This window comes from Vombatus ursinus, unplaced genomic scaffold (genome assembly GCF_900497805.2).
Source record: "Vombatus ursinus unplaced genomic scaffold, bare-nosed wombat genome assembly UNPS02004268.1, whole genome shotgun sequence".
NCBI lineage: Eukaryota > Metazoa > Chordata > Mammalia > Diprotodontia > Vombatidae > Vombatus > Vombatus ursinus.
The window spans coordinates 92,964-111,292 of record NW_020944046.1 but is presented as its reverse complement, the minus strand read 5'-3'; the positions used below and the strand labels follow the sequence as shown (position 1 = coordinate 111,292).

Below are 18,329 nucleotides of genomic sequence, written 5' to 3'. Positions count from 1 at the left end.
CCTCACCTTGGGCGGCCAAGGCTCCTTGCATACATGCCTCACTTTGGGCGGGAAGACAGGCCAGGGAGGGGAAGGGGAAAGGAGGCTTGGGAGGCCCCTCCCCCCCACCAGTTTTTCCACAACGGGCTCAGAACCTGTCAGTTAGAAATGGTTAGTTTCGGGCCAGAGCACTACAGCCACGTCCCCTGCCTGCTCCCTCACTTCTTTTCCTTAAATCCTGTTTGCTTGGGAGGCTCTGTCAGCTCCCGGCTCGGGCCCCTCCCCACCTCACGGGCCCCTGCCACGTGCCCCTCTTTGAGCGGGAACTTGAGGCTCAGCCCCTCGGAGCGTTGTGCGCAGCCTCAGTGCTGAGCCCGGCTCGGGAGAGGACGGAGGTAGGCGTGCTCCTCGGCGCTCCGGGGTAACCCTTCGGGCCCTGCCGCGGCCTGTCTTGGCGCGGCTCGGACCTGTTGGCAGCCCGTGCTTGGCTCGGTGCAGGGGCATCTTCTGGGGGCCGAGCTGCCGTTTCCTGAAGGTCACCTTCGGGCCCTCAGGGTGCTCGGTGCCTCCGAGGAAGCCAGCCGACCCAGAAACATCGGGATCCAGGTAGGAGGGAGGCGGCCGTGGGGTCCCGGCATAGAGTGGGTGCCAGGCAGGTGCCCAGCGAGGGTGGGCAGTGGGCCGTGTTCATGAGGCGGGAGCGGCGGCGGCATGGCTCCGATTCCCGCCCCCTCCTGCCGCCCTCCGAGGTCGGTGAGGCGTTTTTTTCCTCAGCCCTCCCGCTCCCCAGTCTTCCCCCAGCGAGGTGCTGGCAGTAGCTCGACTTTGTGGGGCGTTTTGTGGTTTGCCAGAGGCTTTCCGGGTGGGATCTCGTTTCATTTTTGCACCGTCCCATGGAGGGAGATTCTGTTATTATGTCCTTATAGATGGGGTAAACGGGTTAAGAGACCTGCCAGAGTCGTCGTCGACTCCACGGCTAGTGCTCTACCCACTGTGCCACCAAACTGCTCCCCGCCAAGTAAAGCGCGGCCTAGCCCGTTCTGTAGATGAGGATGAGGCTGCGAGAGGGGAAGCGACGCGTTAGGAGACTAGGGTGGCGCCATAGTGCGCATAAATTCAAATGCAGCCCCAGACACGAGCGGAGAGACTGGCAGGAGGTCCCTTAGGCTCGATTGGCTTCATTTTCCTCGACTGTAAAATGGGGATAATCATAGCACCGTCATCATCATCGGTATGGTTAATGATAATAGGATAATACTTGGAAAAAAATGCTTAGCACAGTGCTATAAATGCTTATTCCCTTCCCTTCTAATGGCTTCCTAGTCCACGAGCTGGGATTGGAGGCCACTTTAGGGAGCTCTAAGATTGCCAGACTGTTGTTTCCTGAAGCCTGCTAAAGAACTTTCCCTTTCTCCCCTCCATGCTTGTTCCTCCCCCCCTTCTGCTCCTCCCCCCCCCCCCCCCCTCCCCTCTCCCTCTTCCCCCTCCTCCCCCTCCACTCTTCCCCCTCCCCTCTCTTTCCTCCCCTCCCCCTTTCTTGTTCTAGAATTGAAGTGTATGTTCTGAGCATTTAGCAGTCATTGCTTCCTTTCTAGGGGCCAGTCCATATGGATTCACTAGGAGTAAGTTGGAAATCATAGAATTTAGAATTGCCAGGAGTGTTTGAGGCCAATTAATTCCCCTTTTGTTTTCATGCCATGCTAACTTCCTTTTCTTGTTTTTCCCCTAACAGGGTGACCTAGACTATCTTTCCCTAGCCATAGCGTATCTGGATTCCAACCAAGCATTCAACAGGGGCTCTTGTGACAGCGCAGTGGAAAAGCTGGAAAGATAGATGTGTGCTGGAGAGTTTGGTTAGATGGCTTGGTAGCTGTTGAGTAACTGGTATCGATCAGTAGATTAGCTGCTGGCTTTGGGTATTGTGCTACAGGGCTCTGTTCTCAGCCTTTCTCTGTTAGACATTTTTATCCATATAGGAAGGCACGAAAGGCATATCGGTCCAACTGGCAGGTGATAGACAAAGCTGAGAGGGACGGCTGTGAAGAACTTGGGTGACTAAATGAGAACCCAGAAAGGCCTCGACAGGCCTGGATGATGACCCAAACCCAGGAGCACTGCATGCCTGAGGTTTAAAAAGAGAAATCAGCTGTCTCAGTGGAGGAGGGAGAGCCCTGTGTTCCTGCAGACTGTGTCGCAAAGACTTGAGGGTTTTCTTAGGACTGCCCCAAGGTCAAAATGTATCCCCTGTATGAGACGGCAGCCAAAACCCTCTGCTGTGATCTCAGGCCACATCAGTCGAAGTGTGGTGTCTGTAGAGTGTGTGCGTCTGCGTGTTCAGGGCAGAGGGTTTCCTGTTAGGAGAGAGAACGTCATGTGTAGGCATCCTGGGGTGAGAGGCCCAGGCCCTCTTGATTGTCTTCCTTCTTTTTTTTCCCCTTCCTCCTCCTGTCTTCTTCAGCACACTCTGTCTGCAGTTGAGCATGGAGGGGTCTTCCTCTAGTGGTCAGGAGAAGGCTGGCCTGGGGAGGCCCATGGTACATTTTGAACCGGGGCCCCTTTTCCCCAGTAGAACTGTGAACTGTCTGATGTCCCTGGGAGCTTCAGGTCTCCTGCTCTGGAATCTTCTGAGTCGTTGAAACGTTGGCACTCGTCTGTGCCAGTTGCTTGAGATGTTGAAATAGAGAGGGGGATTTGGCAAAGGAAAAGAGTTGGTCATTAGAGCCCAATGACCACCGAGTTGGTGTGGTCACTGATCTCAGCAGTCTCAGGTGAGTTGATGAGTTACCCTCATTTCATTCCCTCACCCAGGGGGAATCAATCAGGTCTCCCCACCAGACACTTCACCAGGACCAGAGAGATGGAAGCTGGTCCAAGGATTTCAGGTGAGGGTAAAGGGGTGAGAAGAGCCAAGGGGGCTCCTGGGAAGGCCCCTAAATGGGGAGAGATTTGAAAGAGTGAAAATGTAGCTCCTGGTGGTGGGTTGTGGGTGGAGGGGGAGAGAAAGTAAGGGGTGAGGGAGCTCAAGAGAAGAGGAGGCTGGGGAAGGGGAGAGCTTTGGAAAATGGTCCAGGTCTCTTTCCCTAAGAACTTGGGGAGATGACTGTATCCCACGCGTAACTGGTCCCTCCAGGACTTCTTGCTGCTGATCACCCACACTACTTTCAGAGGAATGGTCCAAACCATTGAGCTGAGGTTAAATGGGGCCTCTTGATAGCACATGGGTGTGGGCTTTAGAGGGATGGACCTTTTCAGGGATGTCTTGGGGAAATGGGGTTGGAGGAGATGGAAGAGATCATTTGGGGCCAGTAAAGAGGGACTGAAATCCTGGGGATCTAGCTGATAGCATAAGAGATGGGATGTTCTGGACTCCAGGCTGGAGCGTCAGTCTGGGAAGAGCTTTGATTTCCTCTCTGACCTGCCAGAGATCGGGGCAGGTTAAAGGCATTGAGGGTAAACTGGAGCTCAGAGAACTTGCTGCAGTCAAAGCCCCTGGGCCTTTGTGCACTCACCTGATTCTGTCCTTGATATTATCATGAACATTGTCACTGTTTGCCAGTTGCCCCATCCTCCAGTAGCCATCAACTTGTGGCACGATATTGGATTCATTGTTAGCTGGTCTTCATGATCTGCCACCCTGAGCTCTGTAGAGTTCCATAGAGCTCTAAAAGTCCCACGCTGTCTTGAGGGCCTCTAGCTGCACTTCCCCTGCTGTTCCCGGCACCAGGTCTCATATATAGGAGACTAGAGGATAATCTTTTGTCCATGTACCTTACAAGCCGTCTTCCTCCCCAGTTCTGTGGTGGTTTCTGTTGGTTCTTGTTTTGGGGGGGGGGCGTTTAAAGAGCCTTTGTTTCTCTATCTCACCCAGGCTGGCCATGTTGCAGCTCCTTGCAGGCTGATCTGAATACTAATTGGCATTAACCTGCCCAGTTTTTCTAACCAGTGCTGGTTCGCTCCTCTAATTTAGGCAGCCTGGTGGCCCTCCCGTCCCAGGGGTGGCTGATATTTGTTCCAGACTTAGTGGAGACCCCTGGTCTGCTTTAGTCCACCAGCGGCCTAGAACTCCTGAACTCAAGTGACCCTCCCCAGCAGTGTGGCCCACAGCTTGATGTTCCTGTTGAGTTTTAAGTTGGGGTCCTCTGCCCTCTATAGCTTAGCTCAAGTCATTGTGCCTTCTTGATCTGGGAGCTTCCAGTTCTCTCCATTTGTCTCTGAGTTGGAATGGGAAGGAGAGGCAGGAAGTATTCAGTCTCTCAGTGTTCTCATTCAGTAAGGGTGTGGTATGGGGAACGGGACTCTGCCTCTGGAGTTGGAGCACCTGGTTCAGATCATTACTATCGGTGTGGCCTTGGGCAAGTCACGTCCCCTGTGTAGGCCTCAGTTTGAGACAATAATGTAAAATGCTTCCCTTAATTCCATTTCTTTATGGCTGTTAAGGGTACGTTTTAAATGAAGTCCTGATTGGCATTAACCTTTAGCATGAGAATAATAAAACAATTTTTATACCTTGGTTTTGGTAGAAGAATGTTTGATTCTGAAGCAATTCTCCCCTAATTTCCTTTAGTCCACAGCTTCTTAACCTGGGGTCCATGGATAGACTTTAGGGGGTCCATGGGGAAAAAGAAATGAGCCTTTTGTTTTTCCCGATTTCTAGCCGATGCTAAGCTTTTCCTGCAGCTGTGAACTCTGAAGCAGAAACCATTACTGTGGCTTCCCATGACTGCTGGGGGTTCACCTGACAGGAAAAGGGTTGAGAACCCCTGCTTTAGCCTGTATTCCTCATGGTGGTCAGGACTTCTCCACCCCGCAGAGGAGAATTCAGGGAGACAGAAGGCCCCTTGCTCCCTGACCCTGCGGTTGGAGGGGGCAGGCTGGTATAGCCTGGACCTTGACTTCCGTAGTGCTCACGGTGTCTGTTTGTGCAATAGCAGAGGCAGAGATTGGGGGAGTGACTGTCTTTGGAGGCTAACCCTGTGGTTTCTGATAGAACCTTCTTCTTCCTCCAGCCAGCAAATGGGTTGCTCGGAAGAACAGGCCAGGCCCTGACTCGGAAGGAAAGCGTGGGAAGAAAAGGAAGAAATATGGATGGAAAGTGACTGAAGTGCACGGTACCCTGATCAAGATGAAGAGGATAAGAATGGCTGGCTGCAGCTCCGGAGACCATGCAGTCTTCAACGAACTTCAGAGTGAGTGGGCAGGGTTTTTCCTGCAGGGCTTGCCAAAGGAGCTCCGTTGATTGAGGGACTAACTCAGAGTCCCATGGAAATGGGAAAGAGTGCCCAGTGGGGGAGAGCGATAGAGTCAGCTGTGGAGGTGAGAGGGCTAACGATGTCTCTGGGGCTCCCCCTAGCTGCTGAGTCTTCTTGATTACTCACGCGCTCCCCCTGGAGGATGGCCTCTTCTCTCTCTTGGTGGAATTGCCTTGGAGCGCCCACACGATCCTGGGGACCCTTTGGGCTACAGGAGCAAGGGTGTGATTCTGTGGCCCTTGATTTCCCTACAAAAGCTGTTTGTTCCCACTGTGAGGTGTGTGGGGGGGGGGGGGGGGGGGCCGGAGTTCAACCTGCCAGGAAGCAGCTCTCTCAGCACCAGTGACATGAGGACAACTTGTCCTTTTCCTCCCCAGCGGATCCAGTCATTGAAGGCTCCCTCGACACTAATGTGGGGTACCATTCCAGTGATGAGGTAAGCTCAGTTCCCAGGGTTGAACCAGTGTGGGAAACCAGAAGGCAGGGAAGGCAGCTTTGAGCCCTCCTTCAGACCTGCCTCTTCCTAAGGAGAGTTAGTGCTAGGGCATGCTAATGGGGTTAGGGTCAGGAAGGTCTCAAGGCTAGGCCCCACAAGACCCCCAAAGGGGCAAGGAGGGCCTTGAGAGTCTTTGTTGGCATGGGGTTAGAAATTGGCCCCAGACAGGCAGGACCTGGGGCTATGTCTGCAGAGCTGGGAGTGCCCAATCCTACCTTTGCCTACAGACAAGGAGTCCTCCTTCATGGGACTCCATTTGTCCTTGCTGGGGCAACTCAGTCCTTTCATCATTACTGTCCCAAACCTCCTGTTTCCCCACCCCCACCTAATCCCCGCAGTAGACCTCCCTGCTCATTCTGGCACCCAGAGTTGTCTTTCTGTGGATGGGAACCTGCCTCTGTGCCCCTGACCTTCTTGCCCTCTGCTTTGGGTAGACTCTCTTGACTATGATGGTTGAATGTTTTGGCCACCTGGAATTCCTTCGAGAGTGTAACAACATGGTCCATTTTCTCCTGGCACTGTGAGTACCTGTAATGGACTTTGGGTGGTGGGGTTTTTTGTTTTATTTTGTTTTGTTTTGTTTCGGGGTAGGGTAGGGGAGGAGACACTTGAGATCCTAGGGCCCCAAGACGGGTATGGGGTGAAACCAACACGTTTCCAATTGGAGCCTTGACCCTCTGGCATCTGTTGTATCCAGTGCCCCCAGAACTTAGCCATCTGTAGAGATGTAGCCCAGCCCTGTGACTATGGACCTTACACATGCAAGCCTTTGGGCCTACCTTACATCCTGCCCCTTTTTATTTCAGGGTGGACCTGTGATTTCATGGGAGTAGGGCACTCCCAGTTTGGGATTCTTTCTACCCATGCTGATTGGCAACCTTCCCCCCTCCTCTCCCTGCTCTCCGCCAGTATCCCCAGCCCCACACTTACACATGGCCATAAAGGGTTTCCTGTGGTGCTGGGAGGTTCAGTGATTTGATCATGGGCCTTCAGCCAGGGTGTGTCAAAGGCCAAAATTGACCTCAGATTTTTCTGACTGCCAGGCCAGCACCATTCTTTAAAAAGAACAGAAGAGTACTGCTCTCTTCACAGCCAAGACTAGAAAGGCCTCAGCTTTTCATAGCCAGTCTTAGTTAGTCTGTACAATGGGGAGGGAGAGAGATCCTGGGACACCTTCTGCTCTCTGTGACTCTGTCACCCTACCCTGGGTCTGACAGCCTGTTCATTCACCCTCCTTGAAGAGAGAAGCGGCCTGTTGTATTTTGGGCTGACTGGCATTCTCTTCTGTTACAAAGGGCTCAGAGGTTCTCAGCTTTGTGCTGGGCACTTGGTGCCATGATTGAGGGTGAGCATGGTGGAGGGAGGGAGGGAAGGAAGGAAGGGCTGGATTAGAGTCTGGGGCCTGGCCTTTCTCCCCTCAGAGTATGTTTCTTCTTTCACTTGGACAGGTATATTGCCTCTCAAATGGACACACTGGACATGTCATACGATTGGCTCATCCTTTCTGCCCTTTTGGAAAGTAATTGGTACGCAGACAGCTTCAGGAAATTGTGGCCATTACAGATTGGATTTCTTAATGCCATTGATAGGAGAGCTCAGGTGAGCCGGGAGAGCTCAGGTGAGCCAGGAAATCCACGAAGAGGTCAGTGATGAGGGAAATATGCCATTCCATCTGTGAAGGCTTGAATAAAGAGATGACAACATGCCTCCAGGAGTTCATTGTCCAGAAAGTCTGTACTCATACAAGACCGATGGACTAAAAGGAATTTTCATAGATCCATGTTGGTGTTGTCTAAAGGCTAGGGCATGTTGTTAGCCCATAAAAATGTTTCATGATTCATTCAATAAACATTTATTAAGGCAATATAGTGCGTCAGCTCATTTCAACCTAGAGATAAAGTCATGGAAAGTCTAGGGAATCTTCATTTATTTCAGGGTAGGGGGGGAGGTTGGAGCATATCTGCCAATAAACCTGAGGTGGTGTCAGTGTTGACATACATTGCCTGAAAAGAATTGGTTTTTTTTTGGGGGGGGGGCAGTTCTTTATATTTATAATAGCGACAAAAGCCTAAGCAGGATCATTTGCAGATTTAATAAATGGATGGTCTCTTTAATATAAATTGGCAGACCTTCCTGTGCCATAAATAGATAGACCACTGACCTGATCGTGGAAGCTGCATCCCATCATTCTGTATTTTCAAAGGGAGATTATAGTTACGTGGAAGATAAGCCAGGATTCAGGAGATCTAGGTATGAACAGGCATCCTATCTACAGATGAGAGTGTCGCATTAGAATTCGACCTATCTACCATACTTCAAATGTTGGCAGTCTAGACTTGGGATTCTTTAGGGGCTGGCATCAATGCCACTTTCCCTGGTCATTCAGAAGGGGAGGTAATAGTTCCCTTCCTCCCCCCAAATACTTGGAACAAAACAAACGGTCTTAGATAACAAGCAAACACATTAACGTCAGCAAAGAGTGAACAGGAACCAGGATGTTCTACAGCTCAGAGGGAAGAGCTCGGGAGCTGGATAGGAGAGAAAACTTGCAGCTCCACGAAGGGGCAAGTGACTTCGCCAGGGCAACGCGTTCTTCCCACTCTCAGCTTGCTGGCTCTGGAAGTCAAAGATCGTGCTGGGTGCTGGCTTCTCTGTATGCCTGTGCTTCAAGGAAATCTTCCACTGGCCCCTGAAATGTTTGCCTTGTCTCTCTTGGCCTGGCTTTCTCTCTGGAGCTCCAACCTGAGGTCTCTTCCATCAGCCTCTCCCAACCATGTCTCGGGTAGCGCACACAGATCCCGTGCCGAGGCCCACTCCGGTGGGCTCACAGCACTCCGGACGGGAAAGTCACTCAAAGTGCCCATCCTCCTGCTGCAAACTTTTCTTGCTGCAAGTCTTTGCTCCGTTGCACCCTCTGCCTCTCCTGCCTCCTCTCTCCAGCTTCTCTGTCTCCTTTTCCTCTGCTCTTCCTTTCCTCCCATCTTTTAATCTTTTCAATTCCCTTTCTTTTTGCCTCTCTCACCCAAGTGCCTCTGTGCCACCCATCCTTTTTTTCTGTCTCTACGAGTTTGCTGATTCTTCAGTCAAATTTCTGATACAGCCTCCTTTTGTTTAAACTTTATTATATTTAAATTTTTTTTGCAAGGCAGTTGGGGTTAAGTGACCTGCCCAGGGTCACACAGCTAGTAAGTGTCGTGTTTGAGGCTGGATTTGAACTCGGGTCCTCCTGACTCCAGAGCTGGTGCTGTATCCATTGTGCCACCTAGCTGCCCCTAAACTTTATCGTATTTTATCATGAAATTCATTCTTTTCAGAAATCATTTCCTGATAAAGTTTTAAAATAATTTTTAATTCTGTCAAATAATTTTTAACTGCCCTCTTCTTATGGTGTTATTAAACTTTTTATGCATACGGCACCTGTAAGAGTGTGAGACAAGGGTGTGATGGGGTGAATTGGAGGGAAAGAGACAGGATGGTGGAGAAACATCTGAGATGAGGGTTTTTTATACAGGGGAATGTGGAGTGATAAAATGAATTTACCCAAGTTCGTATTTTATCTGATACACGTGGTCTTCATCAGTCTTTCTTCCTCTGTTTGAAATCAAGTTCCAGGCCCATGACCCCACCCACCCAATCTAGAATTAGAATTGATCCCTCTTTGCAAGAAGTCATGTACTGGATCATTTTGGAAAACGAAGATCTATGTGGCAATCAGCTATGTCAGCACACACACAATTTACCAGGACCTCAAGGGTGAGAAATCTGGGGAGAAAACAAAGCCCTGGGATTATCACCTACCTTCCCAAAGGGATTATTAGTTAAGGAAAAAGAAAGAGCAGGATGATGTCAGGGAGTGAAAATTAGCCTGTGCTGCTGTCGAAATCCAACAACCTCTTCTAGCCTCCTCACTGCCCTCCAGATTATGCTGAGACTTGCTACCCTGCATGGCCAGTCATGTGGAGGCCACGCCCTCCTCAGCCTACCAGGTGTAGCTGGCACCCTGAGGTCTCCTCTCCAGCCCACCCTAACCACCCCCACCCCAGTGCTCATGGCAGTCGTCTGTCTTGCTTCTCGTGGCTGCCTGGCATGCCTCTTCAGTTGTCTTCTATGCCCTTGCTCTCTTCTCCTAAGGTAGTTTGTGAGCCCCTAGGAAGGAGGGTTTTAATTACCATGAGCTCTGTAAAAAAGCATTTATGGAAGGTATTTTAATGAATCCCAGCACATTCACATCTCTCCATGTGAGAAACAGCAATTTGAGCCCTCCCTTGGTAAAATCAAAGGTGATTCCCTTCCCATGATTCTGTCACCCATTAAGTACCTACTCTGAACTCAGCATTACACTTTGCATGGCAGATGCAGGAAAGAAACTAAGGAAGTCCCTGCCCAGCAAGTCAAGTCAACCAGCATCGACTAAGGGCCACGTGCCAGATACCGCTCTAAGTGACAGCAATACAAAGAAAGGCAGAAACAGTCCCTGCCTTCGGGGTGCTCACAGTCTAATGGGGGGAGAAAACTCAGAAATGATCTCATACATAGAAGGGATATTACAGGATAAATTGCAGAGAGAAGGCACTAACATAGAAAGTACCACAAAAGGGTTCTTTTAGTGGTTGAGATTTTAACTGAAAGTGCAAGGAAGCCAGGGAGGGCAGGAGGCAGAAACGAGACGGCCATTCCAGGCATGGGGAGCAGCCGGTGGAAAGGTCCAGAGTATGGAGACGGGGTGACGTGTGAGGAGCGGCGAGAACCCTCGGATGGCAAAGAATGTAGAGTAAAAAAATGCAGGAAGACTGTAAAGGTGGGTAGAGACCTGATCATGACGGGCTTGAAAAGCCAAAGTGAGATTTTATATTTGCTCCTGAAGGTGATAGGGGAGTGCCATGGTCAGACCTGGCTTTTAGAAAGATCACTATGATAAGTGAGGGGAGGATAGACTAGAATGGGAAGGGACTTGAGTTGGCAAGATGAACTTGAAGGCCATTGCAATAGTCTAAGGGTGAGGAGATGAGAACCTGCAGTACGTTGGCAGTTGTGCCAGGGAAAATAAAGGGGCATGGCATATCAAGGAGATATTGCCAAGACAGAATCTACAGGACCTGGCAATCGATAGGCTATAGGGAGCACGAGAGAATGATAAATCAAGGCACGACACTTGGGGGACTGGGAGGATGGTGGTATCTTGGACATAATAGTGAAGTTAGGATGCTTTTGGGGAAAGGTAACGAGTTCAGTTTTGGACATATTGAGTTCAAGATTTCAACGTGACATTTAACTTGAGATGTTTGGTAAGCAGTTGGAGATGGGAGACCTGATGTCAAGAGAGAGGTGGGGCAGATTATCTACGGAAGAATTATAGAGAAACAAGGAGGAAAAATGTATGAAAAGAGAAAGCATTGGGCAAAAGTTGCTATCTGTACTAGGGGAGTGACTACCCATACTACTGAAATCATGGGTCTACCAGGACTTCATAATATGATAATGATGACAGGAATTTCACTGCACTTGAGGAAGGTCAAGAGAGAGCTGTCTAGAAGTAGTCAGACTGGAACAGCCGCAATGGACATCATCTACTCCTTCTGCTACAGTGTTTCCTGTAACAACTTCTCTCCCTCTGTGAATGAAGGAAATTACCAGGACCTTCTCTTCTCATCCTTTTCACCTTTACAGGGACAGTAACCAAGCAGAAATCCCGGGGGAAAGATTCTTCAGCCTAGAGGAGAGGAGAATGTGGAAGAACTCCTGGCCAGATAGGATAAAAGGGCAGGGACGAAGAGAACAAGATGAGGAGGGAACTGGGAGGTGTGGGGTGCTGGGGGAGGGAGAGAGAGCTCTGAGGAGGTGAAGAAGGAGCCAGGGGATGTGTGAAGGAGTGTCAGAACCTTTCTTTGTATGCCGAGAACTTAGCAAAGTGCTAGCAAACACTAGGCAATTGAAAAGGGGAGCCAGGAGGGGCTCTTGTCCTGATTTGTGAGAAAAGAGGGGCGATGGCTTCCACTTGGCTTTATCTAGCCATTGCGTACCTCCATCTTTGTTTTTCACTTATCATCTAGGTCTGCCAGAGAAGAGATTCCCCTTAGTCCAGGCCCAGGACACAGAAGAGGTCCGTGGAGGAGATGGCCTGTTTGCCAGGAAGGGCATCGTGAAGAAAAAAAGAGTCCTCATCCACAGAATTCCACAGGAATGGGTCCACTGCCTCACCTCAAGTATGTGAATTCCTGTGGCACTGGAAGGTGAGGGGCAGGGGTGGCCAGGGGTAAATGGAGAGCAAAGGGTCAGTGGACAGGCCACCTGGCTAGGTGGGCAGCTGTGAAGGATGGGCTTTGGAGGACCCTATCAGAAGCTGTCGAGCAGGTCGGTCCCGGCCACCGAGTCCAGCCTGGCCCTCTACAGGTGAACACATGGCATGCATGGCCACGCCAGAGGGGGCAGAGGCCAGAGTCTAGGCACGGACATCCACCTATCTCTATGTCTGGGAAGGGCACGAGGGTACTGGGAATTCTTCCCAAGAGGCAGGAGGGACAAGGGCCAATGGCCCAGCGCAGTGCTGTGGGACGGGCAGGGCAAAGGAATAGAGAGTCCCCCTGGCAGGAGCAGGGGGAAAGATGGAGGCAGGAGGCCAGATGGCTGGGGACCCACAAGGGAGGAGCCAGCTGAGTTCTGGGGAAGAATGAGGCAGTAGGGGACAAGATCTTTCCTGGTATTAACGCCCCATCCTAGCCATAATCCAGTGTGCCTCAAATTGAATAATTATTAGCATTTGTACTATTAACAATGGTGGCGATGATGGTGATAACAATGTCTTACATTCATACACACACACACACACACACACACACACACACATGAATAATGCTTCTTTTAAGTAAATTTAAAAATTTTCAGACCTGTCATAGTTAGAATGAAGGACAGCTGGGTAGCATAGTGGATACAGCTCTGGCCTTGGAATCAGGAAGATCCATCTTCATGAGTTCAAATCTGGTCTCAGACATTTACTAGCTGTGTGACCCTGGGCAAGTCACATCATGCTGTTTGCTTCAGTTTCCTCATCTGTAAATTGAGCTGGAGAAGGAAATGGCAAACCACTGCAGTATCTTTGCCAAGAAAACCCCAAATGTGTCAGACACAACTGAAACCACTGAACAACAAGAATACAGTTAGAGTTGGGTCATTCTTACTGACAAAAGGCGCTGTCCTTCTGTCTCTTACTAGCTGTGTTGACCTTAGGCAAACCACTGAACCCCTCGGTGTCCCAGTGTACCCAATAACGCTAGAAGTTCCAGTAGAGTTGCCAGTCTGAGCTGTTAGAAGGAGCTTACACACCAGGAGTTCTCCCCACTGATGAAATCACAGGCTCTGGGCAAATGGCGGGGGTGGGGGGGGGGGGGGGGAGGAAATCCCTATATCCCTGAATGAATCTGAGCTCAGTGGGAGTACCAGTGTGTTGTCATCAGTGATGTCACTATGTCCTTATATTCTATGTATAAAAGCAGGAGAAGAAAGAGGAAGGAAGGCCAGTAAAGATGCTGAAAGCAAAGAGAGGGGCCGCGGAGAAGTTTTCAGCCGGAAACCATGGATCCTCCACGTGGGAGAGAGGTAAGGTGATGTCTCTGCAGGACACATTTTGGGAGAATTCAGTCGGTCATCCAGCATTTATTCTGTACTTACTATGAGTCAGGCACTGTGCTCAGTGTTGGGAATACAGAGGAAGTTGAAGCTATCATCCCTGCTCTCAAGGAGCTCACCTTCTAATGGGGGAGGGGATCCTCCCCCAAACAACTCAGTAGGACATAAAGGGTGTAAATGGGAGGGAATGTCTGCAGCTGGGGGGAATGGCGAAGGCTCTTGTGGGAGGTCGGATTTCATCTGAATCTGGAAGGAAACCAGGGAAGCCTCCTCTGGGCCGGGCAAAGCTGAGAGTCATATACCGGAGGCCCAGCCAGGAGACCAGTGGGGCTGGATCACCGAGTACTTTGAGGGAGCTAACGTAGAAGAAGTCTGGGAAGGCAAGAAGGGAACAGCTAGGAAGGGCTTTCAATGCCAAACAACATTTTCTATTTGATTCTGGAGGTGCTAGGGAGCCACTCAAGTTGATGGAGCAGACAGTCTACCCTGTGCTTAGGGAAGATCACTTTGACAGCTGAGTGGAGGATGGATTGGACTGTGTGCACGCGCATGTGTGTGTGTGTGTGTGTGCGCGCGCATGCGCGTGTGCCTGCACGTGCGTGCATGTATGTGTGTGTGTGCACATGCATGTATGTGTGTGCATGTGCATGGATGTGTGTGTGCATGTACATGTGTGTGGGGGGGATCTGAGGCAGAGACACCAACCAGAAGGTTATTGCAGTCATCCAGGAGTGAGGTGATGAGGGCCTGTACCAGAGTGGGGGCCACTGGGTGAGTAGAGAGAAGGAGATGTATATGGGAGATGTCGGGAAGCTAGAAACAACAAGACTTGATAACAGATTGGCTATATGGGAGGACTGCAAGAAAGGAGTAAGGGATGTCACAGAAGCAGGGAACTTGGTTGATTGGGAGAGTGCTGCTGCTATGGACTATAATAGGAAAGTGAGAAAAACAATAAGCTTTGAGGGGAAAGATAGTAAGTTTCATTTTGGCCATAATGAGTTTTAGATACCTATGAGACATCCAATTAGACATGTTGAAAAAATAGTTGGGGATGACAGAATGGAGCTCAGGAAAGAGATTAGGGCTGGTTACATAGATCAGGGAATCATCTGCAGGGAGATAAGAATTGAACCCATGGGAGCTAATGAGATTGCCCAAGAAGATAGTATCGGGGGAAGAGGGAAGCAGGCTTAGGAAAGAATGTTGGGACATACTCAGCATTAGTGGACATGACCCAGAAGAATACCCAGGAAAGGAGACTGAGGGGTGGTCAGGCAGGTGGCAAGAGAAACAAGAGAAGGCAGTGTCTGGAAATCCTAGAGAGAAGGAAGGATCCTGGAAGAGAGCATGACTGACAGCTTCCAAGGCCACAGAAATGTCAAGAAGTCTGAATATTGAGAAAAGGCCAGTAACTGTGAGGAGAGCAATTTCAGTGTGGCTGACTTTCTCAAGGAGTTTCGCCAAGATGGGGAAGAAAGATGAAGGACAATGCTTAGCAGTGATGGTCGGTGAAAGTGAGACGTTGGTTTGGTTTTGTTGGAGATCAGGGAAGCTATGGACATGTTTGTGGGCAGTAGACAGGGAGAGACTGAAGACAGAAGCGCATGGGCAAACGGGGGGCCCCTCTGCTGGGGAAGATGGGATAGGATGGGCTAAGGGATGCCCAATGGCTGGTTGGTCTTGGCAAGGAGAAGGGCCACCTCCTCATTTTAGGCCTGGGGAAAGTGTCTGAACGAGATGAGATGAGGAGAAGATGAACTCAACGTTTTTGGTGACACATTAGATGACAATGGCAGCTGAGGAGGGAAGTAGAATTTCCAGGGCATGGATGATCAGAAAAGGAGGAGAGTTGGTCATGGAGCCAGGGTGGTATAGACTGGACCCCGCCCTGAGTTTGTATCTTACACCTGACACTAGCTGTGGGGCATTGTGCAAGTCACTTAGGTAACCTGAGCCTCTATTTCTCCTGTGTAACCTGGGGATAATTCTCCTTATGATACTTCCTTCCTGGGGCTTGGTGTGAGGCTCCAGAGAGCTAGCAGCACTTTGCAAACCTTAAGGCCTTCTGCCAATATCAGTCATTGTGCTGATGTGAGAGAGTACTGACGAAGCACTTTATGGTTTGCAAAGCGCTTCGTGTGTGTTTTCTCATCTGATAACTGATACTTATCAACTATATGACCCCTAACAAGTGACTCAACCTTTCGCTGCCCCCCTCCTCCTCAATTCTTTTAGCTTCTAAGTTAACCGAGTCTCCCAGGTGCACACTGAAGCAGAGGGAAGGAATTTCCACACCTAACAATCAGAGCTGTCCAAACGCAGATTAGGCTGATTGCTGCGAGAGGGGGTGAATTCCTTAGCTCACTGTAGTTGTACTCATAAAAGTGTCAGAGGAAGTGTCAGAGGAAGGTCCACAGTGCCCCCAGGGCACTTCTAGAGGCTTTGTGGGCAAGCATGGGCAAGGATCACATATGATTGGTTGTGATCTTGACAGATGACGGAATTCTTGATTCTGATAAGATTGCATATCCATTGAAGTGTCTGAATAGACCAGAGGTCTAGGTGGGTGTAGTGCTGGTCATTAGAGTGAAGGCACTGGGCATGCGGCAGTGTCTGATGGTCACTGTGATCACTGAGAGAACAAACTGAAAATCCTTCCAGGGCTAATCTGGAACATCCCAGGGGATGAGCCATGGGCTCTCTGCTTAGAGAGCTCTGGAATAGCAGAGTTTAGGTCTCTATGGGGGCCTTTAACCCATATTGTAAATACTTGAAGTGATTTCCCAGTCACGGAGGGTAACACGATGACACCAGAAACTTTCATCAAGTGTCTCCTGTAGGCCATGCACTGTGGTTTAGACATAGGGGAGATGCCAAGCTGGCATGAGACTTGGCACCAGCCCTTAAGGACTATGCAGCCCGGCAGGGGCCTCGGGCACCGACACAGATAGTAGTGCTGCATGCTCTCACTGATCCAGGCATCAGAGAGCCACAAAACAAAATCCTCTCTGAATTTCAGGGGGCAAGATGGGGAAGTGGAAAAACAGGAGGAGGGAAGGTCAGAGAAGCCTTCCTGGAGGAGGCTTTGGAATTGATCTTGAACTGTTTGGTGGGAATTGTAAGGCGCTCTGAATCTAAGGACAAGCTTAGGAAAGGCACAGAAGTGGGAGAGTGCCCATCCTGCTACGGGGCCATGGAGTGAGTGGTCCATTTTGGCTAGAATGCAAAGTGTGGAAGGGAATAATATGAGAGAAGACTGGAAATTGAGGGTGGCGCCAGTGGATGCCAACAAGCAGGATTTGAATTTTCTTGGTGAGGCGATAGGGAGCCTTTGCAGATGGTAGAATTAGGGCCAGAAGGGGAGAACTTGGAAATATGAAGACCTGTTAGGAGTCTGTTACTTGTACTAGAAAGGTGGCAGTGAGTCCAGAGACAAGGACAGGATGCCAAAATGTTACAGAGCAAGGATTGCTAAGACCTGACTCAGCACATGGGAGACCCGGTGAATGGGAGTGCCAGAGACTGAGATGGCAAAGTCAGAAGGAGTAAGTCTATTTAGATCTAAAGAAAATGAGCTTGCTTCTGGATGTGCAGGTGGGATGGCCAGGCAGAAACTCCCTAAAGGCAGCTGAAGCTCCGATGAGGGTCCAGGATTGGCAAGAGGGATTTGGGGGGCTTCTCCATAGAGGAAGTAGATGAAGCTGTAGCCAAGCAAGAGAGAAAAAGCCCAAGGCCTGCCCAGAAGGGTCAGGAAGGCATGACGAGCTGGTAAAGGAGAGAGAAGAAGGACCGAGAGAGAGACGTGGGAGGGACACATGAGTGCATGGGAACATTAGAACCAAAGGCTACAGGTGAGCACTGAGGAAAGGCCATTGGCTTGGGTGATTATGATGTTATTGGTGACCTTAGAGTGGAACCCCAGGGCCAGAGGCTGGGAAGGGAGCAAACAGTGAGACCATGCATGTGTCAGGTGTAGATAACGTGTTCAGAAGGTTTAAATGGGAAGAGGAGGGAGGCGGGGCGGTTCTCTGAGTGGGTTAGGATAGGTTAGGACAGTCAAAGGAAGACTGCTTTTGTCTCTTCAGGGCAGATAGGGAGGAGCCAGCGACAAGGGCGAGATTGAAGGTGTTGGAGGCAGAGGGAATGTTTGCTTGAGAAAAGGGAGCGAGACACCAATAGGGGGATTTGCCTTGTGGAATGAGCACAGGGAAGAAAATGCTGCTGAGCTTAATAAAGAGATGACACCATGCTTCCGCATTCCGCCCTCTTTGATTCTCAGTTTCTCTCTGTCTCTGTCTCTGTCTCTGTCTCTGTCTCTGTCTCTGTCTCTGTCCCTGTCCCTGTCCCTCCCTCCCTCTTCCTTCCCTTCCCTACCTCCTCATTCCTCTCTTTCGACCTCTGGCTCAGGTCCCTCCCAATCTCTCTTGTTCACTTCATTGCCAGAACTGAATGCCCTCACCCTTTCCCATCTCCCTGTTCCTACCTAGCTCCTTCTGCCTCACTGATGGCTTTTCTCTGTGTGTGCCCCCTCCGCCTTCTCCTCTCTGGATCACAGCCCCTCCTGGAGGGGGCTCATTTCTCCCCTTCCCGTCTCTGTTCTCTGCCTAGCTATCCCTCCATCTCCTTGTCATCTCTCCTCCTTTCGGCCTCCTCCTCCCTTTTGTTGCCTTTTTCCCTCTTCCATCTGGGCTCTCCTGGTACCTACCTTCCCCCCTCCCTTCTGCCTCCTTTACTCCCCCTCCCATCTAGCTCCTGTGCCCTCCCCCTCTGATCTCTGTGCTTCTGGTACCTACCCCTCCCATCTCCCTCCTGCTTCATCCCCCCTCCCATCTCCCTCTTGGTGCATCCCCCCTCCCATCTCCCTCCTGCTGCATCCCCCCTCCCATCTCCCTCCTGCTGCATCCCCCCTCCCATCTCCCTCCTGCAGCATCCCTCCTCCCATCTCCCTCCTGCTTCATCCCCCCTCCCATCTCCCTCCC

At 50.5% G+C, this 18,329-nt stretch overlaps 1 protein-coding gene across 2 annotated transcripts; it reads left to right on the top strand.

The window, feature by feature from the left end:
* Window positions 1-1,547: 1,547 nt before the first annotated feature.
* On the top strand, window positions 1,548-7,552 carry LOC114054322 (speedy protein E4-like). 2 transcript variants are annotated; one of them, XM_027877549.1, is made up of 6 exons: window positions 1,548-1,601; window positions 2,788-2,861; window positions 4,986-5,165; window positions 5,606-5,664; window positions 6,159-6,244; window positions 7,173-7,552. In XM_027877549.1, the coding sequence occupies exons 2-6, from the start codon at window positions 2,837-2,839 to the stop codon at window positions 7,372-7,374; spliced, it is 552 nt and encodes a 183-aa protein (XP_027733350.1). In that variant the 5' UTR covers window positions 1,548-1,601; window positions 2,788-2,836; the 3' UTR covers window positions 7,375-7,552. The 2 variants fall into 2 exon arrangements, with proteins under 2 accessions (XP_027733350.1, XP_027733345.1); XM_027877544.1 differs by lacking the exons at window positions 1,548-1,601; window positions 2,788-2,861 and adding an exon at window positions 2,416-2,747.
* Window positions 7,553-18,329: the final 10,777 nt, after the last annotated feature.